Source organism: Passer montanus, unplaced genomic scaffold (genome assembly GCF_014805655.1).
Source record: "Passer montanus isolate IOZ18808 unplaced genomic scaffold, ASM1480565v1 scaffold22, whole genome shotgun sequence".
NCBI lineage: Eukaryota > Metazoa > Chordata > Aves > Passeriformes > Passeridae > Passer > Passer montanus.
The window spans coordinates 4,611,208-4,637,889 of record NW_024366815.1 but is presented as its reverse complement, the minus strand read 5'-3'; the positions used below and the strand labels follow the sequence as shown (position 1 = coordinate 4,637,889).

The 26,682-nt window shown below is 37.7% G+C and overlaps 1 protein-coding gene across 9 annotated transcripts; it reads left to right on the top strand.

The window, feature by feature from the left end:
- The first annotated feature begins 393 nt into the window (after window positions 1-393).
- LOC120502403 (transmembrane protein 267) lies at window positions 394-25,877 on the top strand. 9 transcript variants are annotated; one of them, XM_039709793.1, is made up of 18 exons: window positions 394-677; window positions 1,768-1,856; window positions 2,943-3,411; window positions 3,746-3,835; window positions 5,948-6,591; window positions 7,198-7,290; window positions 8,375-8,498; window positions 9,338-9,429; window positions 9,647-9,716; window positions 10,012-10,182; window positions 10,598-10,686; window positions 11,416-11,508; window positions 12,442-12,482; window positions 13,215-14,213; window positions 16,189-16,378; window positions 16,764-16,855; window positions 17,872-18,259; window positions 24,149-25,353. In XM_039709793.1, the coding sequence occupies exons 3-14, from the start codon at window positions 2,956-2,958 to the stop codon at window positions 13,403-13,405; spliced, it is 2,154 nt and encodes a 717-aa protein (XP_039565727.1). In that variant the 5' UTR covers window positions 394-677; window positions 1,768-1,856; window positions 2,943-2,955; the 3' UTR covers window positions 13,406-14,213; window positions 16,189-16,378; window positions 16,764-16,855; window positions 17,872-18,259; window positions 24,149-25,353. The 9 variants fall into 9 exon arrangements, with proteins under 9 accessions (XP_039565727.1, XP_039565726.1, XP_039565728.1 ...); XM_039709792.1 differs by having other exon boundaries at window positions 394-1,847; XM_039709794.1 differs by lacking the exons at window positions 16,189-16,378; window positions 16,764-16,855 and having other exon boundaries at window positions 394-1,856; window positions 24,149-25,877.
- Window positions 25,878-26,682: the final 805 nt, after the last annotated feature.

The following is a 26,682-nucleotide window of genomic DNA, read 5'->3' as shown; positions in this document are numbered from 1 at the left end:
TGTCACCTGTTGCTGGTTAGACTTGAGTAGAAATCATTACCAAAAACAAACACAAGTATTTCCCAGCAGTTAGCTACTCTAAAGAACACACATTGTAAATATGCATGTAAATAATTCTGATAATATTTCACTGTTATTTGTTTGGTTAAATAAGTTGTGCATCTGCTAGTAGAGTAAGCAGTGGCTGTTTTCTGGATGTTTATTTAACATACTTATTTAGGTTGAAGTTTTGGAAAATAAAATTTAACTACCTTTATTTCCTTTGGTATAATATCACTACCTTGTCTTCTTGCTTTAAAACAAAAACGATATTTTATCTTCTATCTCTCCTTCACTGAGCACTCCTTTCTCTTCTTCAAAGTACACAATTGCAGAGACAATTATCTTTTGATTCTTGGTGGAAAAATAAAATGTATCAAAATGCAGTATGCTCATAAAGACTGTATTAGCATTCCAAAGTCTTTAGACTAAAATTCAGAAACTAGAAATGTAAAAACTAGATGACTTTCAAATACATATTCTCTAAGTTGAGCACAATTTTCATATAAAATTTTTAATCTAAATACAGGTCAGGTCAGACTTTCAGCTGGCTTTACAAGCAGATGTCTTGTGGAAATCATTTGTATTCAGAACTTAAAGTTCCAAGGAACAAGCATTCCTATATGCTTTACAGTAAGGTAACAGTGACTCAAAGGGACATGCATTTTACATGTTTTAGTTTTGCATGATTTTTGGTGAGTCGTCTTTTTCTGTCAGGTAGCTGTCAGCTCCAGATGTACTGTCAGCTTGTGGAAACAGTAATTTTATGAGTAGATAATAATCATGCCAAATCATTGGGTAAAAAAAATCAGGAACTAGGAACTGTATATATAGAGAACAACTCAAGTCAAGTTTGCATTACAAGGTTTTTCCTTCACTGAAAATACTAAAAATCATAAAATGAGACTTTCATTCAAACTAGTGCAGAAGTTTCCAGTCTGTACATATAAACTTTGTAAATGCTTTCAGTCTTTACTGCAGCGGGGAAAAAAACTGGTTTTAACTCTGTCCTGCAGCATTAAAAAAGCAGTTAAATACTCAAGTATTTCCCACTTAAATCTCACAGAACTTCAATACAAGCTAGTGAATGTGAGAGCAAAAGAAAACAGCAGGTTTCTCACTGTCGGGATCCCCTTCTCTGCTGCTTGCCCACTCTTAATCACCAATTGTTCTGTGTATGATAGAAATGAGTCATGAGAGGTTTAAAGGCTATTTCACCTGAATTTTAGCATTTACAAATTTCAAATGCACTGTGTGTGTATCATCTACAGGTTTCTGAACAATGCCTTGCAAATGTACAACTTTTTAAAAAGATGTGTTTTCTAAATGGCATAATGGTAAATCAGTGAAGGCACAGAAGCATGGAAAGCAAAATTTGGGGGAGATGTGAAGCAAGGTCCTTCAGCACTGGTTCTGAAAAGAAACAGGGTTCACATTCAGATTTGAGCATGAGACCTAGGCTTTGCAGATCAGTAAAAGCATGCACACTGTTTCTCACTCTTGACAAATTATTATGATTTCGCAAAAATGTTTGGTATTTGAAAATCACACTTAGTTTAAAGGAATTTCAAAATGGGCTGGAAGAATTGCTGCTTTGCATGTGCTTTGCTGTTGTGTGATTTTCATATGCAGAAATGCAGCTTGTTCTCAGTATTTCCTTTTAAAATATGCAAAGAAGTTCTTGATACTGGCCTTTGGCTTTTTTTTCTTTTTTTTTGTTTTTAACAGATGACCTCACTGGGTTTTAACTGTTGGGTTTTAGAATAATTGTACCACAGAGAGAAGCAAGACTGGCCCAACCACATCAGGTATCACAGGTATCATAAACTGCACATAGCTAGGTTGGTTTTTTTCAATAGAAAAATCCATTGTGAATATTAGTGACACCCGGTCTGGTTTATACTAATAATCTTTATTTTTCACTGGGACATTATTTCCTTATTGCATTCTGCCTTTCCTTCCTACTACTCACAACTCATTGAATTACTGACAGCTGAAGTTTGCAATTTCTCTCTGACTGAATTATAGTTCTAATCATCCAGTGGATGCCTGTGGATCATTAGTTGATACCAAACAGAAAATGACATCCCAGCCAAAACGCAGGGAAGATACTACACTGTACCCTGAACACCTCTAGTCTTCAACCTGTGTGACCAACTTCCACAGTTCCTATGCTGAGGGCTCCAACCAAAGCAGTGAGATTGTGAGCAAAATGCAATGTATCATCCATAAATAATATTCATAACTCATTCATAATCCCAATATATACTTTGAAACTTGCTTCAGACAACTACTGAACAGAATAATACTCATTAAAAAGGGGTATTCTGAATAGAATCAGGTTATTTTGATGCATGGCTGAATCAGCAGCCACTTGACTGGGTGTTGATCTACTCTGCTGTGACAACAGCTGTTGAGAATGGAAAGTTGTACTGAATGCAGTCAGTCGATGATTGCACTGATCTGAGAAACAGGTACTTCCCTAAGCAAGCAAGGGAGCTAACAGAAACCATATGGACTAGTGGGGATAATCAACTGCATTTGCTAAGGGCTGGGAGTGGGGGTTGATAATAATTGTCACTCAGCTGTGAACTGTCGATCTGCTTAAAACAGCTTTGATTAAACGCTTATTGGTGAGGGTGAAGGGTGTATATAATAGTCCAGAAAAAGGCAACTAGGCATCATGTTAAAATTGTCCTTTGGCATCTTGGTCTTTCTGTTCAGATAGGGCTTCTACTGCCCAGTCCTAGGTACAGAGCTGTGGGTTGGCTCACCACCGCCCCCCCGCCCCCCACCCCGTTTTCAGCAAATAAAAATTTATTTTAAAATGTATTAAGAAAAGAAAAGAAAGTACAAGGACACCGTGTGCGGTTCCACCAAGGCTGATGGTGCTTACTTTACAGATGAGTGTATGGGATGTGCTCATCTTGCCTGAGGGAGCAGGAAGGCACAGCTACCTCACCGACGTGCCGCGCAGGGAAGCAGCTCAGCAGGACATCGAGGGGAGCTCGGGCGGCGCTCGGCCCGGCTGCGGGCGGAGCTCGACGAGAGCTCGGCCCGAGTTGGGGCGGTCGCCCCGCCCCGCCCCGCCCCGCGGTTCCCGCCGTGCGGCGGCGCGGTCGCTCCAGCCGCCTTGGATTGAACGCTGCCCGCGGTTCTGGCTCGGCCTCCTGTGTGATGGAGGCCGAAAGGCTGATGGTGCTGTTCGGAGACGACTCGGTGGAGGTGCACTACGCGGGGGGATCCCGCTTGCTGCTGTCACCTTGCGGGTCCGAGTATCTGTACGAAGCGGCGCTCCCCGCGGCCGCCCACCCGCTCCAGCCGGCGGAGACCACCCGCCAGCGGGTCGCCTTTGTCGTCAGTGCCTACCGGGTACGCGGTGGGCAGTGCCTTTGGGGACGGGAGCGCTGTCCCTCGTCTCTGCGCCATCCCTGAGAGCATCCCTTGGGCAGTGCCAGAGTTGCCTCCCTGCTCGGGAACGGGACTGCAGTTCTTGTTTCTCTCTGTAAAAAAACAGCAGGTTTCACAGCCTCACCTCCACAAAAAGTAGATTTTATCACTGCATCTAAAAAGTCGTAATAGGGTTTGTTTTTCTCTGTACTTCAACAGGAACAACGGGTTTCATAGCCTCACCTCCACAAAAAGTAGATTTATCGCTGCATGTAAAAAGTCGTAATAGGGTTTGTTTTTCTCTGTACTTCAACAGGAACAACTTCTGCGAGCGCTAGATTTCCGGAACGCGTTTTCTTCTCGCCCGTACTTGCCTTCACGTATTATACCTCCAGAAAGAAAAAAGGTGGGATTACACATTAGGCGAGTAATTCTTTCGTAAAAAAGCATCTCTAGCGGATTTAATGTAACTTAACATACCTGTGTGTGAGGCTGTGAAGATCTATCGAGTGCAGTTTGGCTAATGGAGCTGTCATCTTTCTTAAATTACTGACGTTTTAAATTACAGTTTTAACTGTTACAGTTTTAACTGTTAATGCATTTTCTTTGTAGAAAGAAACACTAAAAGTTATTTTATTCTTAGCGAGAGTAAAACCTAGCGTTTGTGTGTTGTTATATTTTGGCAGTAGAAACTTTTCAGGGAGGTCACAGTGCAACAGGGTGGTATTTTCCAAAGCTGTCAGATCTCCCCATTGGAGTACCGCTGTGAAAATGCTGCTGGGGTCTGTGGGAGGAATGGAGCAAAGTGTCTCTTTGTGGGAATGGCTGCTCCAGGTCAGAACATCCGTGCAGAGACCAGTTTAGTATTTCTGGAAGTTTTGTTCCAGATCAGCACCTCTCTGGGTGTTCCCACTGAATATGACTGTCTGCACAGCATGGTGGGAATCTTAAGACAACTGATTAATCAGGCGAGTTTTAAAGCTTTAGACTGACCCTTCGGTAGTAACACCCTTCATGCTGATGTTTAGCTGCCTAAAGCACTGTCACTCCATGTTACTATATACTTAATTAAAAGTCACCAGTCCTCACCAGTCATGCATTCAGTGCAAAGTACAGCAGTAAAGAGCTGATGCTCTGTTCTTAGCACGGAGGGGTAAGTACCACCTTCTCTGAGCCTTGAACGATCTAGCTCCTTTGGAGATTGGCTGGGTTTCTAGACTGTTTTTAACTTACAGCATCCCTTGTGACTTGCTTCAGGATGCTGAAGGATAACTTTCCTAGGCCACACCAAAGCACCTTACCATGTTGGTTGGCTTTTCCCCCACACCCCTTTTCTGTTGCTTTGGTTTCTTCCCCCTCACTTTGAGAAAAACTTCTGCTTTTCTTAAAGCCAAAATACTCTTTTTAGAAATCCTGAGGTTGTCCTTGTCCAACAGTTTACTGTCACTTTATTGTTCTGTGGCCTGTTATCAAACAGTGCCCATGTTTTCAAGGCCCTTGCTGTTTCCCACACTCCAGTGGTCCACCGTAATAAAGTAAGAGTTAGTAAGCTTCAGCTTTCATAACAAATTGTTAATGAGCCTGACAGGCCAGCCTGGGGTCTAGCAGGGTTTACCTAAGGCCTGAGGCTTGTTACTACCATGACAATACCTTCACAGGCACAAAAACACTTAGACTGTGTTATTTGCGTTATGCTTGAGTTCAGAACAGCCCTGTGATGTGCTTAGGCTCTCACTTGGCCACTCCAACCACCCACTTGTCTAGACAGCTCCATGAGGGGGATCCCCAGTGGCCTGGCCTGTTCAGAACTGCAGCTAGTATTCAAAATGCAGCTTAGCTGTGAGTATGGTATCGCTATATGTTCAGTTTGTTCTTGTTCCATTCCTAGAACTTTCAAACATTTCATACTGATTAAATTGCTGGTGAGCATTGAGCATGTTTTCATGCCACTGAGAATTACAACACCAGGATTCTGGTTGGTGGCAGTCAGCTCATCCTCCTATACAGAAATACATGTAATTGTATATAGTTAGGATTGCCTTTTCCCATTGAAATCACATTACGTTTATTTCAACTGAAGTTTTACCTTCAGCCTTGTTGTCTGGTATTGATTATTTTTTAGTGTCCTTTTGCAATTCTTTATCAAATCCACTGATAAGTGCTATGAACATGATAATTTGGCCATTCTCTCCCTTGTTTCTGAAGAAGCCGTTGGAAGCACAAACATGTACAGTTGTGCTTGGTCAGTTGCTCATGTACCCTACTAATTTATGGCTTGATTAAATTAAAACATTATTGCTAGATAGAACTCTGTTACTACAGGAAGAAGCAGATATGAAGATTAGATGTTTTGCTTCCTCTGAGTTCATACACGCAGGTAAATGTAGAGCAACATTTCTTGCCGTACATCACCTTGCAGAAGGACTGAATTAATTTAAATGTAAATGTTCAGTTGCAGTTTTTGAGAGGCAGGTCTTTTTTATCTTGCTGCACATTCCAATCCTTTTTCTTGTATTAGATTCTTCTCAGTGATATCTTAGAAATTAAATGGCCTGACCCTGTGACAGCTGATCTGACAAGATGCTTAGACAATGGCAGTGTGAAGATCTCATCTGTAGATGGCTATGCTCACCTTTACTTGTCAGAATTGCAGCAAGAATTTACAGTGGAGTTCTTATGCAAAGTCAGCCAGTCATCTGCAGCATCCTCATGCTCCTCTGAAAAGAACAGCAACTATCAAAGTGGAGATCAGTGTGGAACACCAAGTAAAAATTCTGCTGCAGAAGTCTCATCAAAACAAAGAAGAATAGAGAATAGGAGTAAATGTGGTTGTGCTGAAGGTAGATATAGGGAACCAGCCAAACCAAAGGACCAGAGAAATGGAGATGGAGTCCCTTTGTTCCACACAAATTGTTCTTCTGAATATGCTTGGGTTACACAGCGTTGGACTGTTTCCTTGTGCCCAGAAGAATGGAAATACCCTTTGTCCTTGGCACTAAAATGCTGTAACTTACATACTGTGGAAAATGTAATAAAGACATATGAGACAAACAGCTGTACAGCTGTTGAAGGTGACGTTTTAGCAGCCCCTGAAACACATGAAACAGTTTCTTGTTTACCTACAGCTTTGCCATTCAGCTGCAGAGCCCCACATCTACACAGGTAACTTAAACTCTTTACTTTGTAGTTGTTATCATATGCTTTACAATTCTGCAGTTTGGAACTTCAACTCCTAGCAAAATAATTGAATCCTGGCTATAAAAAACGTTTAACATTACTATCACTTGTGGTTTTTTTAGGAATTTCTTGAAACATGACATTTTAAAACCAACACTCTGTAACTTACTGTAATGAAGCTGTAGTGATTAGTTCAGATTAAAAAAATATTTTCTGACTTGCTTTATGAATATGTAAACAAAAAAAAGAATATTGAAAAAAAGAACAGGCTTTGTATTAGGGTGGGTTGGTTTTTCTTCTTCATCTTTGAAAAGACAGTATTTCTGAGGTGGGCCAGTGGCATATGTTGTCTGTCAGCATCACTAAAAACAATTTAAAAAAAACATTTGCAGGATTGGGAAGTTTAGTTTGGTAACTAAAGTGGATCACTAAGGAATTGGAGGACTCTGAAAATATGTGTCCATTTAGCATTTGAACAAGTATGCATGCATCAGTTCTAGTTACAGAAGTGATTACAAGTGAAAACACACACGTAAAAGAACAACCAATATATGGACTTAGTGAGGCTGTCGTTGTATTTTATGCACACAGGTGGACATTCTGTGACTTCTTTCAGAATGAAGATACGGAGTATTCATTCCATCAGCTAATTCAAGTAGTATGGTGCCAGGGTGTGTTCTACAGGTAAGTAGGAGATCATCTGTGTTATCTGGAAGACTTTATTTGCATGGGAATTAAGCTCTAAGATCAAATGTCTTATGTTGTCCCTTTACTCGCTCTTTGAGAAATGGAGCACAGTCTTCATGTCAGAGTCTGTTTCTGCTGTTTGTTCACTGGACTTCATATTTTCTAGCACAGTTTATTATCAGGCCTGAATCTGAAGTCATGTTTAAGTGATCTGATAATCTGATTTCTTAAAGGTTTACTGGACAGCTGGAGTTCCCACAGATGTCACTTAAAATAATGGTACTTGGTTTCTTTGCAAATTAGTTCTCTCCTCTTGCTGCTGAAGATTTCACAGTTTAGAAATGTTCATCTTGGTGACATACATAATTCACATGTACAGTTGTGGATTTTCCTGGCAAGTCACCTTGTCCATAAGGTTAAAAAAAAAACAAAAACAGGAAAAAACCAACCAACAATAAGACTTTCAAACTGAAATTGCTACAACTGGTATTAACACTTGCAAGACCTAAAAGTCTTTGATAAAAGCATCACTGGTGTTTAACCCTTTAATCTTTCTGCTGAGTGTTCTTCATTTTTCCTCAGTGTAATTCCTAAGTTTTCATCTCATCTAAACAAAATGTTTAGCAGCACTTCAGAGTTTTTTCAGAGCTTTTTTTCTCAATTAAGACCTTCAGATTGTTCAGGAATTGTTCAGTGTGGCAGTTTTCTGTGTACACTAGGTGTGGCTGGTCTACTAAGGAAGTTAGATTTTTGTTTACAGGATCACTATGTTTTGTGGTCAGTGGAATGAGCAGCTCTTGAAGGTGTTTACCTTGACACAAAAAAAGCTTTCTTTGCTTATTTAAATCCCACTCCATGCACATGTGCAAACAAAGAGCCTAGTAATGTTAATATTCTGTGTTAAAAGACATTATTGCTACATTCTACTGTTTGTGGAACAGTAGAAGTTTTTCACATCTGAGTTACTGAAAATGTGTCTATAAATGTTTATTGTTTTCTTCAGGTTTAATAACCTGTTCATAACCTTGTCTAGTGACAGAGCATTTTAAGTACTTGCTAAAAATCTTATTATTTTTCTTAGATTTATCCATGGTAGGACAAACATTGCAGAAATTTATCCTGGTGATGACTCGTTTTTCAAGTCAGAGGGAGAATTTTTGGGAAAATATTTTGTACGTTATGCAATCCAAAAAGGAACAAAAAAGGTACGAAACTATTTAAAAATTAGAACTGTTTAAAAGGATGTTCCAAATTCCTTCGAATTAGCAGCTTCCTTAAGACATTTGTCTATGCAGTGTGTAGTGAAGTCCCTACACTGGTAATTACTATAATGCCTTAATCAAGCCATCAGTCATACAAAAAGATGAGATTATTCCTTCTGTTTCAGAAGGTATTTTTGTAAATTTTACACAATAAGAAGATTCTTCCTCATTGTAACATTTATTTTATCAAACTCAAGAGTAAGATTCTACAGCAACTTCTCACAAATTTAGAAGTTTATTCTTGAAGCTCTATTGATTAGAGTTTAATCTCTTTGTATTTGGAAGTGTTTTCTATTGTATGAAGACAGAACCTAGAAGGTGCAGGTTTTGTTCTTGCTTTGCTGCAGACCAGCTGTTCGGTGCTGGAAAAGGATTTTGCCTCTGTACCTGTCTGTTAAGTTCCCCCAAAGAGATCCTCTCAAGTGCTAATGCAATATCTTGTATTTTTAAAGCAGAATTAAGGATCAAATTTGTACTCTTGGAACCCAGCCTTTAAGTTGTAGTCAGACATTGCCACTCAGTAATGACCTATAGTCTGCTGTCTGACAAGAGGAGTTCCTGGGTCTTACTGAGTAAAGAAACTGAATATTTGACTACTTCTTCACACAGACGTAGGCTTAAGAATATAATTTTCAATCAGATATTTGTCTGTGTTCCGTGGCTTATTTAAATGTGATTATAGTTGGCTTGTGGGAGGTTAGAAATTTCATAACTTGCTCTTAATTTTGTTTTCATGCTACGGTACCTGTAACTAACTCATCTTCTTTCTGCTCTTTACTCAGGTGGAAGAAAAGATGTATTCAGCGAACAGCTTACCTCCAGATGTGCCAGGACATCCATACTCAATATCCTCCATTATTACTCAGGCAACCAAGTAACTTAACTTTTGTTACATTAATTCTGCTGACTTAGAAAGGACAGGAGTTAAAATTATACAAAAAGCTTATTATTACTTTTAGTATAAAAATTAAAGGAAGTTATCTTGGCACTGAGGGCATATCTAAACTTACAAAATAAAATTTGCAAGTCCTTAGAAGACATAGTAGGAATTAAATGCTTCATATTTTGTTTGGGTTTTTTTCTCTCCTCAGAATTCTTCAGTATTGCTGCAAAACAAAACTGTCATTAAGTCATAATTATTATCTCTGCTGCTGGAAAATGGTATGTAGCTGAAAATTTATAAATCTTGCAGTGTTATGATTATACAGATCATACATAGGGAATAGGATTTAATCTAGAGGGTAGAATGGTGAGTGTATCCTCATAGATCAGAAGGCAGATATTTGGGACCCAAAAGCATGCAATTAGAAGTTGTATTTAAGAAAAAATTGCATGACTAAGGGAGCTGGTTGTGATCTGGAAAAACAAGTTAATTAAAAATCTGAAACATATACAGACTGTTGGAATGATGTAAATAGCCTTTCTTCAAGTTTTTAATGTATTTGTTTGGTTCTAGGTATCTGAGACTGATGGACGAGAAATGTTGCCAGTTTTGCTGCATGAAAGGGTTATTCCCAGCACAGGAAGACTGGTTGTGTACTCAGATCATAAAGTCCATGCTGTTTTTTGGGATAGGATGACCCTGACTATGGTTTGGGATTTCAACTCTTCCTGTAGTGAGATCCAGGTAACATGTGACTTAGAGGAAGCTAAGTCCTAAAGCTTTCCATGAAAAAGTGTTATTAGGAAATTAATGAGAATAGCAAACAAAAGTTCTGATGCCAATAAAATACAAAAACAAAAAAGAATTGAGAATTCTGCAGGTTTGAAGACATTTTTACACTTCTAGAAATAATTTATTCTTGAATAGCACAAAGCAAGATTTGGGACTTTGCCAGGTGTTTTTCCCCTGCATTTGTCATAGTAGACTATAGCAGATTCTATTCCTAGCAAACCACAGACTTGCAGGTTTTTCAAGTGGATTGTTTAAAGATGTTTCATTCTTAAAGTGGTATATTATACCTGCTTTTTTTTTTTTCCCTTTGGACTACAGCAGAAAATTAATATTTGGGTGGTTTTTGTTTTTTTTTTCCTTCTCTAAGATAAATGAAGGTGTAGGCTGGTGTAAGTTAACTACTCCTGATGGGCTGCAGCAGCTAATACAAATAAGTCATCCTGGAGTCTATGAAAGGTAATTTAAATTGGTTGTTCAATTTAAACAATTTAAATATAAAAATTATTCTTTATAAATCCTCTTAGATGAAGAAACAGTATTTATTAACAGTAAGCTGGTAGGGATGGACCAAACACGTAATGATAAGAGCTCCATTTTGCTTCTGGCAAAGATTCAAGACCTGTGTGACTCAGGGCCTCTGCATGCTGTGATTCCATTATAACTGTTATGGCAATGTCTTTTTAGAAAAATAACTAGAGCTGCAACTTGGCATTTAATTCAGTAAATTAAAAAAAATAAACCCAAAAGCATTTGTCCTATATAGAGCTGATATATAGAACTGAACAGCACTTTATCCAATTTTTGCTTTATTACAGATATTGACCTCCGCCTGCAGAATATTTTCTAATCTGCTTGCTGTAATTACAGCCTCATTATGAGAATAACCAGAAGTTTTCTGTGCTGCATTTCAGCAAGCAGATATTCACAAACAAAAATTTACACTTGTACACTGTTCATTGCAAAACATACAGCTTTGTTATAATTTACTATAACTGTATAGATCTAAATATAGAGAAGATTCTGGACAAAAAATGGCAAGGCAAGTAGGAGAAAAAGCTAGATTTTGAATCATAGCTTTTTCTTTCAGATCCAGGTGTATTCCTTAGTGTCTTCAGTTTTTCTCTTGAAAATGGAGTTTATTTCTCATACAAATAACTGCTTTTTTCAATTTTCTTATTAACACAGGTACATCAGAACAGCAATAGAATGGTGCAGAAGTTTGAATGAAAGGAAGGAGATTGCTGAATATACTGCACACTCTGTAACTGAAGAAAATTGGTATTTATCTTTATCCCAAATAATTGACTATAAATAATGTTGAAAACAAAGCTCAAAAATATTATAATCTGAATTTTATATCTTCCATTTCCTAATGGTCAAAAATGAAAATTTATTTTAAAAGTCCATTTATTTTGTATATGGGTTCATATTTTTTATTCAGTGTTTAAAACGTTTGGTGAGTTTCAGGTGAAGGTTGTTTCATTGAGCTTTATCTGTCTTAAAAATCAGAATTGTGGTGATTTTGTCCAAGGAAAGTTAATGTTACAAAGATAGTGTCTTGCAGTGAGAAGGTATCAGACCAAGAAAGATGGTTTTTAACAGAACATCAAGCATCTAAAACAGTACTTTGAACTGCCTAATGACAGTTGTATTTCTTGCTGATGTATTTGTCCTTTTTAGTATGTGCTACTGACAGTAATCTATTGACATAATCTCTAAACATCTTGGGATATTAAAAATGTGCTATTTATTAATATTAATTGAAATATTAATTATATTATTATTATTAAATATTGTTATTGTATTAATTGAAATCAATTGCAGTTGCATTTGCTACTTACTGACCAAAAATCTACTGACATCATCTGCAAACATTAGGATATTAAAAATGTGCTAATTAAAATCAATTGCAGTTGCACTTGCAACTTAAATTATAGCAGATTCAGCATCAGCTATATTACATTTATAGCATGCTATAGCTGATGGAATGAAAATTCTATCTATATTTGTACATACTTACAGCAAAGAGACTATTCTTAGAACAGAGACCAAATTTTTGGAAACACGAATCATTGACAAATAACAGCCATTGAATACTGGTCTCAAAGACACTGATTTCAGTAATCTAATTCTTAGTATTGGAATCTATTAAAAAATAAAATCTGAAGTAGAAAATATCCTTGAGAAATAACCTTTATTTTTTTTTGACAGGTCTGCTGATGCTGAGCTTGAAAAAATACAGAGATTTAATTGTATCCTTTTAAAAGCTGCAAAGATGTTTTTTTCTTTTATATTCTGCTGTTTATCTGCATGTTTAAATCTGCACTTTAGATCATCAAAGACACTCTGTCTTTATCTTCTTTTGCTGTCTCATTTCTTAAAACAACCTCATTTTCGTACTTATCTTTTTTGTTTTACCACTTATTTTGTGGTAAAGATTAAAAAAAAAAGTTGAAGTACAAAACTAAAATGAAAAGTCACCAGAAAACAAAGCCCTTTAATGTGTATTGCATCAGTTTTGTTGAGAATCATCTGCTGATCTGTTCTTGAAAGAGGAGCAACACAGTTGCCTTTGGGCTTGTTGCAGTACAGTATCTTTCTGTTTATCAGCTACCTTAGTATTGTTCTGTTGTGTTCAGCCAGCTGGAAATGTGCACTGTGCTGAATCTGCTTAAAGCCACTCTAAAACTGTCTTTAAGCCAGTGTTCAATTCTATAAGTGTGAAAAGTGCATGAAGTTAAACTGAAGTGTAACACCCTTTTTCCAAGTAACTTTTGGATAAATTAAAATCTAAAAGACATTTTTCTGTAAATGTTGTAGATGTTTTAAGTAATACAGTCTTTTTCTTTTTTTACCTGTATGTAAAATTACCATGCTACCAAATGTGAAATTTTGCAAGGCAGAATGATGAATACAAATGCAGAGATCTTTTTTCTCTTTAGAAGGAAGAGTCAGAAATTTTTTTCTTAACAAAGTAACACTAGTTTTATTAGACAATAGCAACATTCTGAAAAGGTCATCTGCCACAAAATCCAATCCATCTGGTATCACTGTCAGAAAAGAATACGGGGGTGAGACAGAAGAACTCAGTGAAGGTTGCGTCTTGGAGGCTTTGGAAAAAACTTCTAAAGTCATTCAGGATATTGAATCTCTGCTTGCTGCTTCTGGGAGGTGAAGAAGCCCTGTGTTCCATGTCCTCACAGGAGCTGTCCCAGCTGTGTCTCAGGAGGCTCTGCAGGGAGAGAGGAATGAAGGCTGAAGCCAGGGGGACAGGTTGCTGCTATATTCCCACTGAAGTCTGTCAGGTGCCAGTGTAATATCAGTAATAACGCCACTGCTATATTTGGTAGAGGCAAAGAGAACAGTTGAGATAATGGAGCACTGCTGTATAAATAGATCAGGCCTGACCTGACAGTGCTGCTTTTAATGCTTGAATGTATGTTCAAATCAACTTGTTTGATAAATCGCTGCTGAAATGACCAGGGTAGACACAGGAAGTTTTCTCTGTAAAGACATGCTTTTATTCAGATGCCTACACCAAGAAGTCTTAATACCTAATAAAATGTTTCCCAAATGCTTTCTTCAGTGCTCTCTTTGAGTATTACTTTGAGAACAGTAAGTATTAATTTGCTCTGTGGTCTGTCACAGGCGCAGCATGTCCTTAATGACAAAACACTAAACTCTGATCATCGATTTCCCTCTCGGCACTTAAAGGAGGCAAAGCGCGAACACCCAAACCCTCCATTTAATAATCCAGGAAACACTTCTCCCTCACAGCCGAGCCCCGCTGCCCGCGCCGGGCGGGGATGGGAGGAGACGAGGCGGGCGCGGGTCCCAGCCTGCTCCGCGGCCACGCACGCTTCCTGGCCGGCTCCCTGGAGCCCTTCCCAGCCCGCTGCCGCCGGGCTCCGCAGCCCGCTCGGGCCGGGATCGCGGGGCCGAGCCCATGGGGTGAAGGGCGGATGGCGGCGGCCGCGCTCCAGGTGGGCTCCGGGCCGGGCGGGGCGGCGGCGGCGCCGAGGCCCGCGCCTCCCCTCACGCTCCTGCTGCTCTCGGGTTTCCAGGTTGATTTCCTGCTCGGTTTGATTTAGTTTGTTCTTCAGCGTCTTGGTAAAATCCTCCCGCTTCCTTCTGGGCTTTTGCCCTCTCCAACCCCAAAAATGCGGTATAATTATATCTGACCCAAAAATATTTGCTAGATCACCGCAATGATGCATTGTAATTATCTGGCCCAAAAATATTTGCATGATCACTCCAATAATGTGTTATTATCTGACCCAAAAATACTGCCACTGTCAGTTCTTCACAGATGGTTTTAGGCTAGGATCTCCTTTTCCACGAGATTGTATGCTAAAGGTTTGAGCTGGTGTCTTAATTCTGCTTAATGCAGTTTTTAATATAAATTAATACCCAATATCAAATAACGAGAGGTTTAGGAGATTATAGAATTGTAAGGGATTTTAGCTTCTTGTGTAGAATGCATAATTCTGTTAGTTGGCAGGGTGTTGTTTGGTTGTAGGTTGGAATTGATGATCTCAGATGTCTTCCCCAACCTAATTGATTCTGTGATTCTGTAACTTCATGCATTAAATTCCTGTATGTATTTGTGTATCAGTGCAAAACTGGGGCAAAAATTATGCAGACCAATATTTCTAAGTGGTAATTTTAGCCACTTGATTTTTGTTTTGCTCATACACCATAGCCTCTTAGCTGTTTTCCAAAAAGTGTATTTACAGTTTTGATCTAAATATCTTCTTGTGACAGTAACTTAAAGTGTTAACTGTGTGTTCATAAAAATTATTTTGGTAATTTCCTTAAATTAAGGTATAGCTACAAAATTCCATTTTGAGACTGTAGACAGAGATTATGCTCAGCGCTTTATCTCATGTGAAAATGTGGTGAGAAACCACAACTCTAGGCTGGGCTATTCTATCAGCTGTTATGTTTTATATAAAACCAACCTAGAACTTCCTTTCAGGATATTAATTGTACTGACCACACAGATGTCTATAAGCATTTTTTTGTGAATTATTCCTCACTTTTCTATTTTAGCAAGAATGTAAGCTACACAACTGTTTTCTGAGATTTATAGGCTGGAAAAATGTACGCTTTATTGTGATATTTTGTAGAGATCCTGAAAAGCATCATTTTTCAGGGAGAAAAAAGAGTTCTAGTTTTATATTAAAATTTATAATTATTTTGGTTGACCAGAGTTTTGCTTTTTCTGGTCTGATTTCTCTCTTGATCTGAAAAATAATTCTGGGATATTCTGTTGTACCTGGGAATGTCAGTTGATTTTTACGTAGGCAGCTCTCATTTTTGTCTCAAAAGGAGACTGAAACAGACGGTTTAAAAAGAGCAGTTGGACATGGCTCTTGCCTATGGTCAACCTGAAGCCACTTTTGCATCCTGTTCTTCATTCTGGCTCGAGGAACAGGTGCTAATACCAGCCATAGCACAAGTGTAAGCCTAACACTGAACTGACACAGACTTCTGTTGCTCAATGAATTTCTGGACCTCTCTTTATCTCTTCCAAGGTCACTAAGTGATGGGATGGAATTTAAAAAGAGATCCCTGAATGGAACTCATAAATGTTTCATTAGGTGGGAATCTTCCAGGCACAAGAAGAAATCTGTGAAAATGAATTGCTCTATCCGTTGAAATGCAGTTATGTAGAAGACTGGAGCAGTTGTTTTTGGACTTTGTGTTTGATTATTTTTTAATTAATAGTGTGTTCCATTTTTACTTCTGCTCTTCTCTTGGTTTAAGGGTTTTTTTCTGCTTTCTTTTACAGAGCTTCAAAGCTTAGCTGAGTTTACTTTTACCTCAATTATATTTGTGTACAAATTAATTAAATATATGTTTATTTTTTCTGGATATTTTACTGTTGTTCATATTTCATGTATGCTGTTTTGCCTGATATCAGTGCTTATTGGTGACTGGTTTGTTTCTATTTAGGATGGAACAAGTGGTGTTTGGTATTTCCTGCACTGGACTGGGCAGACTGGGTTCAGAAAGCACAGAGGATTAGCACTGAGGCATAGACCATAGACATTTCCTACCGGAGAAAGGCACCTGTGATGGCAAAAAAAATGTTCTCCTAGTCCCAGGGGCAGTTTGATTCTGATTACTGGTGTGGTTTTTAAAGGTATGTTGCTACATCACCTCTTGACAGATTGGATTCTTACACAGCCTTTATGGTAATTTTAAATTAAATCCAATCTGACATGATGGCCATATAGAAGAAGCATTTGTGAAGAGACTGCCATTTTTTTTTCCTTAACATGGAATTTATTCAGCAATGTCCTGTGTAGCACAAGGTCACCCACTAGAAAACAGCATTTCCATTGTTTCAGGAAATACTTTGTGTCTACACATTCATTCAGAAGAGGCACAGTCATGGTTAACAGACTAAACTTGACCCACTTCTTTATCTCTGTGCTAAGTCTATGTATTATTCATGCTTTCTTCTCTTTTGCTTTTTTTAATGTTTTCTAAATAAATGATTCAGTGGGCTTTTTCTTTTCCTGCAGAGAGTGACAATAGTTCTGTCTTGTGGATAATTCTACAACAAGCAGGCATGTAAATAATCTGGAAGAAACATCTACATCTTGTGAGATTTATAGTATGTTTAAAATCATAAATTTTTATGTGTCAGCTTAGGAAGTCTAATACACTCAAAAAGGCTCTTCAGAATAAGAATTTACCTAATAAAGAAGGGTTGTCAAGATTTTATGTATTGCACAAAAATGGCAAACTCATGGGAAGTATCCATTTTTAGGGAGGATATAGGCTTTAAAACTGTGGTCTGTCTGTATAGATTCCCAAAAAGACCAGCATAACAGCTGGGAGAGTTAGAACTTCTCTTGCAAAAAGAGGACTTACGAAGGTAAGGTGGCAGACAATAGATAAGTCCTAAAAGTAACAGCCAGCTTCTCTGCTGGAGCACATGCTGAGGAAAAGCTTAGGTAGTTTTGCTCTGTAAGGAGGCGGTTTTGATTACTTTGCTTGACTAAATGGTTGTCTTTGTGTTTTATTATAAATAATGAAGATATTTTAGTGCATTTGGTTTTAAGGTTTATTCTATGTTCCAGTCTCCAAACTGAACAAGGTGTTGCTCAGGAAAGGGTACCGGGGGAGTACTACAAACATTAACAAGGAATGTAAATTAAAGCATTGATTTGGATTATAGATTGAAAACTCAGTTTTAACAGTTGTTTTATAGAGAAATCTGGGAGCATCAGTCCTAAGAATCCTCCAAGCTGAATCTTCTTTTGTTATTACAGTGTAAAATATTTCATTGTATTAAATCACGTCGTTAAGATGAGTCTTGAAACACATTCAGTGTATTATCACAGAGATGTTTCAGGTTATTTTGTAATATTTAAGATATCAGTAAGTGGAATTAGACCTCTCCATGTTACTTGTGCTGGTTCTAATTTAAAAAGGGTAGGTCTTTTAATTCAAAGCTATAGTGTTCTAGTCAATAAACTAATTGAAATTAAAAAATTCCCTGGGAATGTTAAATGCAAACAGTGAAATTGGGATCTTAATGCCCAGTTGTAGCTGTGGTGACAAATGTTTTGTGCAAATGGATTTTCTTTGTTTAATAGTTTTCTTTCTGATCTCTGACATTTACAGAACAACCGACGATACGAAGGACAATGCACAGTGTGTGTCCTGATGACATTTTGTGTGCTGCAGCATGGTTCTTGTCATGGCATCTGAGACTGAAAAGGCCCACGCTCTTCTCCAGACTTTTAGCACAGCATCAGTTATTTCCAGTCTAGGTTTGGGGATATTCTGCTTTGTAGCAGACAGACTCCTGCAGTTTTCCTTCATTCAGCAAAATGACTGGCTCCGAGCCTTATCTGATAATGCAGTGCATGGTATACTGGGGATGTGGTCCTGGGCAATAGTGATTGGACTCAGGAAGAAAAGTGACTTCACTGAGGTCACCCTGGCTGGCTTCCTTGCCTCTGTCATTGATGTGGACCACTTTTTTCTTGCTGGGTCTCTGTCATTAAAGGTAAGTCAACAGATCACTAATTTGTTAATTTATCACTGTTTATGTTCCTGTTCTTCTACCACGTCCCAGACCAAAAAAGTTCCATTGATAATTTAATTAAATACATTTCATAGATATACAGAAATTATGTTTTTATGCAGTTGTTACAATTTTAAAAGCCATAAAAATATTTTACATCTAGTGATCAGTTTCTGCTACTTAGAAAGGAAGAAAAGAGTTTTGCACATGTACATACTATTCTACATGTATCATATAGTTGCTTTGTTATCCAGCTTAAGGAGTTAGGTGCTGCCTTGCACACTTTTGTGGGTGAAGTGGATTATTCTCTTTAGAGTAAGGGTTAGAAATACCTGAAATGTGGGACAGGAATACATGAAATGTAAATGACAGAGCTTCTGTTTAGTTTAATTCAGTCATTTATTTTAGCTGGCCCTAAATGTTTCTCCCACGAACAAGCTGTATGTGAGCTGTCACCTTTAAAAAGGCAGTCTGACTTGCATTTAAATATAGTTCATTGGAGAAAAAAAAATTGTAGACAAGCAAGCATCAACTTATTAATAAATGTAAAAAGATGAATTGGCACTTGTTAAGCAGCGCATGGATCAGCATCTCTTTGCAGAAGTGCTTGTTAGGACAGAGTTTCTCAATAGCAAAGGGAGGGAGGGAGGTCCTGTTTTTTATATTTGTGTAAGTAAAGAAGAACAATAGTTTACCAATTTTTAAAAAATAGTTAGGCTTAGGTGACAGCTAAGTGCAAGATACTGCTTTTAGTTGAGATGTAAAAATCAGACTTACAATGGAAAAATAGATTTTGTCTCTGTTTATTGTAGAGAAAAGATGCCTTTTATTTGTGCATTTGGTCTGTTTTCCCCTCTTGTCTTTACTGGTGCTGAAGAGAAAGGGAAGAATTGGGTCCCTCAGCCTGCTGGCCACATTCCCAGCGCAGTCCAGGATGCCACTGACTACCATGTTACCACATGGACAGTGAGGGTCCAGCATGTCCTGGTGCCTGGCATCACTCTTCCCTAAGCAGTCCCTGGTTCTCCCCTTTTCTGTACTTCTTGCATGTGGAAATGCTGTGGAATTATAAAACTATGTAAAGAAAATGAAAGTTAGCTTGATTGATTAATGGGTTGCATAATGCTATTACAGAATAACAATATGGAATAGAATTTAAATCTCCAATTAGTCTCATCTCTTTTTTCTTATTTTAAAATCAGTGAATGCAAGTAAATGAATGGCTAGATATTAGAAAGTATTAAAATTTTATTGCTGCTTTTTCATGCATTTGAGATGATTATTAGTATTTTTCTTAATTACGACCACTAGATGTCACAATTCAGCGATGTCCGTTTGAGAAGTTCACTGTTGAATTGTGTTATGGAACTGGGAGGTGACCTGCCACTTTGGTAGTGAGGCAAGGTTAAATACACTTACACCTTCCTTGATGGGGAATGTTTGTGCAGCCTAGCCCATCCCTACTATGTGAAACCAAGTAAATTTTTGTAATTTTGTGATTTAATTTCTTCCTGTGTTGTTTCAGTTCCCAAGCAGATAGCAGTATATTTTCTAATTGTTCATGACAGTTAGATCTAGTTCTGTTGTTCTTTAAGGTTTGGGTTTTTTTGCAAAAGACAGCTAATTTCTGTGCTCTGCCCCAGAATGTTTTTCGAATCATAAACACAGAACATTGCAGGTAGAACCACAGCCCTTTTAGTAGCCAAATGTATTTAGTGAGGTAAGAAGATAATATGCCCAGAGGTTTTTTCAAATTATTTGCCTACCAACACCTTTGCTTTATATATGTTAACTGGGCTAATAAAGGAAATAATCTAGTGTTAGGTCTCTTGACTCCTAGAGCAAAACCATCATTATAATTTGCAAAGCCTCTATGTTTTGCAAAGACTCTCTTCTCAACTAACATTTTTTTTAAAAGTCTTCAGGAAATAAATTTATATTTTCTAAACCTCATACTGTTCTTCTCATCTCCTATGTATTGCTTTTTTGCCTAAATTACCTCTAAAGTGTCCTGTCCAAAACCATGAGTAGTATTTTAGGTGAGACTTCATTTGAGCCAAATACTGTAGTTTAATTCCTTTCAATGGCAGAAAAGTACAATGCTTCTGTCCTTTGAAAAAAGAATAATAATCTGTTGCAGGTTTTCTCTTCTTGCAGTGCCATCAGAGTCCCTTTGGTTTGTGATGTAACATAATTCCCATAAACTTTTTTTCTGTGTGCTGTCTGGCCAGCTAGATTTGATTGCAATATATAATTTTTCTTTCCTTGGTTTTATATGATGTGCCTGTCAGTTTCTTGGCATAATTTCAGGCTGTCACTTACATAATTTATTACTTCATGGGATACTTTTTTACTATATATTTGGTAGTTACAGTCCCATTCTTTGTCTTTAAATTGCATGGTTGAGAGTAACTGCTTTAAGAGACTAACATGTTTACTGCTTTTGCAACACATTACCAAATAACTAATAAATTAATAAGTCTCATTAACCAACCACACCACTATTACTAATTTGCACCAATAGTATATTTCACGTTACTGTACACAATCACCCATAAAGCTCATCATCACCACTTTTAAATCTGATGACGAGTTATTTTTTCTGGAGTAACCTTTCTGTGCGGCACAAGGCGGTACTGCCTTCTACCTCCAATTGCTACCTTCACACTACTCTTGGCACCTGCTTCTGTTCCTGCTGACGCCACTCAGCACTTGCATTCTTTGGCCATTGGTCTGTTTTTCATGGTCATCATTATTTTTCTGCAGTATTCAGGGTAAATATTCACCTGTGGTATTTGTATGTTTGCGCTGATAAATACTTGTGTACCAAGCACCATGTGATCTGACCTTTTGCCCACATTATTTTTGCAATGAGTATGATGTCTACAATGACTCTGCTATTTGGAATTTGTAGTTCTTTGTGCTCCATGTGGTTTTTACTGTGCACACAAGTATAGAAGAACCTGTCTCGCTGACTGCTCCGAAGGTGGTAGTTCCTGCAGGCTGTTGTCAGTTGTCAGTTGCTGGTATGACATGTTTACCTGCTCCCAGACTCCCCCAGGATTGTAGCCCAGACGCTCTTGTTGCAGAACAGACATGCAGAAATTGCTGTCTTGGTGCTAAAGAGTCACCAAATTCTAAAAGTGTAGAACATGCAGACGGTGGCAAACATACATAACACTGGCACTGCTGGGAAATGTGCCACCCGTGACTGACCTGGGATGTACAGGAGCATTTCTGGAACTAGAGAATAAGCTTTGCACAATCACAATTGGTTTACATATTGAATATGTTACTATAGTTTTAATATTACTTCTATATGTTACTATAAAATAAAGACTTCAGGCTTGTGAAGCACCACAGAATATCAGTGAGGAGGGAGCATCTGTTATTACATAACATCCATGGTGTTACCATGAGCATTAAAGCAAATAATTTGCGTGGGTTCTCCTGCATGCAATTATTGTATCCTGTCTCCAGCTGCTCATTGTAGTGAGAGAGGCTGGAGGAGCATCAACTGCAAGATGATCTTGCATCTGATTGCATATGTAGGCAAATGGAGAAGGTCATTTGTAAATAAAATCTGTTTGCAACTTTTTCCAGGAGGTTTAGGCAGAAAAGGCTTGGGGTTTTTAGTGTTTTGCAGTGGGCTTTTTTTTAATTTTTGTTTTGTTAGTTGGTTTTTTTGGGTTTTGGTTTTTTGGGGTTTTTTTAAGATTTGGTGCTTTCTAAAGGCAAACATGTTTGCTTTTTAGGAGAAAGAGAGTATAGCAGCTTATATTAGCAAACTGAACTACCTGTCTGTCTCCAGGGCTTGGAAACTCAAGGATGTAAGTGCTCCTTCAGTCACAGAATGTAAAAGAGGAAACAGACTGTTCTCTCAGACCTTGGGCAGCAGCATATCAGAAATTTGATGGCTGTACTGCAGTTATAGAATAGAACTTTGTCTTGCTGAAACTGAAGACAACCCTCTGTCTGAAATTTATATGAGAAGAATTTATGCATTACCTTGGCACCAATAGTGATGTACATAAGTAATATTAAAATTTTCCTTACTCACTGTGTTGCTGTTGGCACCTAACCTTAATAGGCCAAAGGGAAAAGATTTAATTTAGACTTTGCTACCATTTTTTTCAAAGTGCAGAAATAGAGGCCAGTCAGTAGATTATCTGCCAAAACATACCACTATTCAGGTTTTTTCAAAATTAAGTTAGGATGTACTTTTGAGCCTATTGTTGACAGTAACAAAAATTGGACTCTTTGTAAGGCAGGTGATAAACAATTTCACCAGTAAGGCAGGTGATAAACAATTTCACCACCACAAGATTTTTCTACCTTAATCCATGAATAATCTGCTTGTTTGGAACAGAACTGAAGTTGAAGAAAATACAGTGTTTGCTGCAACTTAACGGAATTGGGTCCACAACATTAGAGTTAAAAATTGTTGAGACAGTTTGTGAGCTTTTAAATCCCATTACTTGATCAGGAGTCATGCACAAACATGTGGTGAGAAGGTAATAGAGCAAAGCTTTCTGCAGGCCTTTTAAGGTTGGCTGTGGTTTAAAGCATGAGCTGTTGTATTTCAAGGTAGTCCATATCTTCCCTTCTGTAATCAGTTAATAAACTGGCTAAGGCTATATCAGAGTTTCCTTGCAGAGAAGATAGTGTTCCATGCAGTTATCTAAATTATGCATGAGCTTGATTAACCTATTCCAGAGTCCCACTGCCAGGCCCTCTTGCTGTTGAATCCTGCAGGGATTAACACAAGTGAAGAATGAACAGGTTAGAGGTGCTGTGTTTGCCTTCTGCACTAGGTGCAGTGAGGGATGTGTTCAGCACAGCAAAGATGTCACCTTACATCTCTGGGGCCTTGTTACAGGTTTTCCGAGTGTTCCCCAGTAACTGAATTGAGCCAATCACGTCAGCACTTCTGTAGAACTTCTGGTAGAGTGCTGTTGTTTCTCCTGTGCTTACAGACACAAGAATCTACTTACTAGTATAGTAATCCAAATAGTAATCCAAAATACCATTGCTTTTTTTATTGTGTTTGAATTTGGAGTGATGGTTGTAGCTGTTGCTACTGAGTACACCCACAGAATATCTTCTCAAACATGTATATTAAATTGACATTATCTCTTCTTAAAATGGCTAAATCTAATCACACTAGCTAGACACTCACCTTATTAAAACCAATTATCAGGCTTTCAACTGAGTTACTGTTAAACAAGTTGTTCATACAAAAATCCCAGTCACAAATGCTTCAGATCTTCTTTTATGAATGAAGATTTGCCTGTCCATGAAGAACACTGTCTCAAGGTGATCAAAATATATAACTTTGCTCATATTTTTGTCATATTGAAAATTATTTTTGTGTTTTAAACACTGTGACACTTAAACCAATTATACAGGTGACAGCTGTAGTAAAATAGAGGATGTATTTTTGGGACTAAATGCCATTAAAGCACATGATTTATTTCAAGTAAAACATACTAAATATTTAAAAGTGTATTGCATGTCTGTTTTCCTTTTAATTATCTTGAAATTAAATACATGTAATCAGTGCAGCAGATTATACAAGTTCCTGTGTACCACCTGACTATGTGACAAATAGGATTCCTCATCCCTCTCCCTCCCTGTGTTGTTGATGGTAGTACTTAGTACGATGCATGATTCATGTCATATAATAGAGACAGGGAGCACACAACTCTCATGCAGAAAATTAGCTTTATATTAATTGCAATGGAAAGGAACAGTATGTTTTTCTTTCTGCTTCCACTTAGTCACCTGACAGTGCACCTGTAAACACTCATGACATTTTTCTTCTCTAGTCACAGGTGCAGGCATTGGCAGTAATATTTTTCTCTTCTGCAGGCTGCTCTGACTCTTCCACGGAGACCACTTCTTCATTGTTCTACTGTGATTCCTGTGGTGGCTCTGACATTAAAGTTTATCATGCAGCTTTTCAGGCTTAAGGACTCATGGTGCTTTCTTCCCTGGATGTTGTTCATATCCTGGACTTCTCATCATGTCCGTGATGGGATTCGGCATGGCCTCTGGATCTGCCCATTTGGAAAAACTCCTCCCTTGCCGTATTGGCTGTATGTGGCAATTACAGCATCTTTACCTCATCTATGTTCATTTGTTATGTATTTAACGGGCACTAGAGAATTAATGTCCATAAAACACGGAATCCGCATTGATGTATAGGAATAATGGCTTTTAAAGGTCGTTTGTGCTAGCACTTGAAATAACTTGCCTGTCTGTCACTGAAGGGTTTCCTTGTGTTTCCTACACCTTCTGAATTAGGCATTTTAAGGTTGTGGAGCCAATTATAGCTCTTGTGGCAATTCCTTGTGGTCATAGAACCTATCTCATGAATTATAATAATTTTATATCTGTACATTTGCCTTGTACAGTGTGTGGTCTTCCATGATAGTTCATCATAGCGAGCTGATTATAAAGTACTTAGTTCCTCTCTGTAGTAATTATATTACATTTTACTGTTATGGTGCCATTCACTTGATCACCATTCACTTTGGATTTGTATTCTGCGTCTGGAGAATACATTTCATCCAGATAGTATTTGTATAGCACTTTAAAAATGTGAAGTTCTATATAAATGCTAGGTATTATTGAGGATTTAATATTGTATGGCAATTAAAAAAAAAATCCCTCCATTAATGGCAATTAAAAAAAAATCCCTCCATTAGTCTTTCCAATTTATTAATAAGTTAGGATTCCTGCTGGATTTTTGTATTTAACCATTTTAAAAGGAATACCACCCATATTTCACACTGTCTATCCACACCTCTCTGAACCTGTAATCACAGAGTGTTTTACTAAATTCTATATCCCCCTGTAGTTGCTTGGTACTAAATTTGCAGATAATTACTAGGCTCAAAATTAGAAAGACAGTTTGGTTATAGTATTATGGTGTGTTGGCCAAATTGTTTAATTTTTTAAAATACACTAATTATGAATACTGTTTAATTTGGAACCAGGGAATTTTTGTAAATATTTAAGAATCATGTGAAGATTCAGGGAGACACAAGAAAATAAAAATTGCTTATAACACAGGTTTGCTTAAAGACATTACTACTCAGTAAAGCATTTTCCATTAAGTGCAGTATCATCCTCGTAAGTGTAAAATAAAATGCATTATTACTATTATTATTATTAAACAGAAATATAAATTTCCTCATAAAGAAGATCCATAAGGAAAAGTGTTATTATGCTGCAGTTTATGAGATAGTAATTTGCACTATGGACTATTCAGTTTTCATTTATAGACATCTCTCAGAAAGAATCCCAAATTAAAAGTTGTCTGGTCTTGTCTAACTAGACAAGTCTGTCTAGACTTGTGTAGTTTATGAGGTACAAGCTGAGAATGTCTTTTAATAATTTTTAAATTTTTTATTCACTGCCCGGTAAAGAGATGGGGCCTTAACTACTCCAGCTTGTGATGAATAGCTGTCAAAGGGGATCATTTTTATGGAACTGCATGTATAAGGTAGCATGTGTTTAACTTAGGTTACCAAGGGGGGTAAGGGTTTACGTGATGTGTACATTTACATTATTAAATGTATATCAGAATAAAGTTTAAAAAAAAAATTATTATATGGGATGCCTGTCATAATGAGTACCAGAAACTTTCTGTGGCTGCAGAATCCTTAAGGCTCTTTGCAGCACTCTATGCTAGTCATGGAAAGTGTTGCACGTCTTTAAAATGTGTCTTTGGACCAAAAGAAGTCCCTGTCCTGCCTGTTCTTTATATTAGAAATGTATGCCAATGCAGACTTGCCTGATACTGCAGTGGGCCTGTCTAGCCTTTATTATAAAATGAATAAAAGGTTTAATTGTTGGAGAGAAGATTGGAAGAGCAAAACATTCCTTAGAGGGTTATCCTCACGCTGTGGATTTCTGTCCTTTAGAGTTTTCCAGAAACAGCATAGGAAATGTCTTGCTTCAGAGCTTCAGATCAAAACTGGTTTTCATCCAAAGGCATGGTGGTTTACTGGAGGAGCATTGCTCATTCATTTACTCCTCTCCTGTATTTTAAACAACAGTCTCTGAAATGCCAGTAATGAATAAATTTTGTGCAAGGGGTGAACGCTGAAGCCTGTGTAGAAAATTTTCTGTATTCTTGTTTCATGGTGTAAAGTTTGTATAATTTTGTGCTGTATCCAGATTTTTTGCAAAGGGAAAATTATATAGGAACAAGGTGTAGAATTACACTTTCTCACTTTCAGACTGTAGCTGTAGCCTTTCTGGTAACTGTATGTCTACCCACAGTCCTTAAGATCAGTACTGTACTGTTCTAGCTATGTTTAAGGACCAGTTAATGGGTACATATTCAGTAGTTTAAAACTACATATGTTAATTCTCTTTATGTCTAGATATTTCTG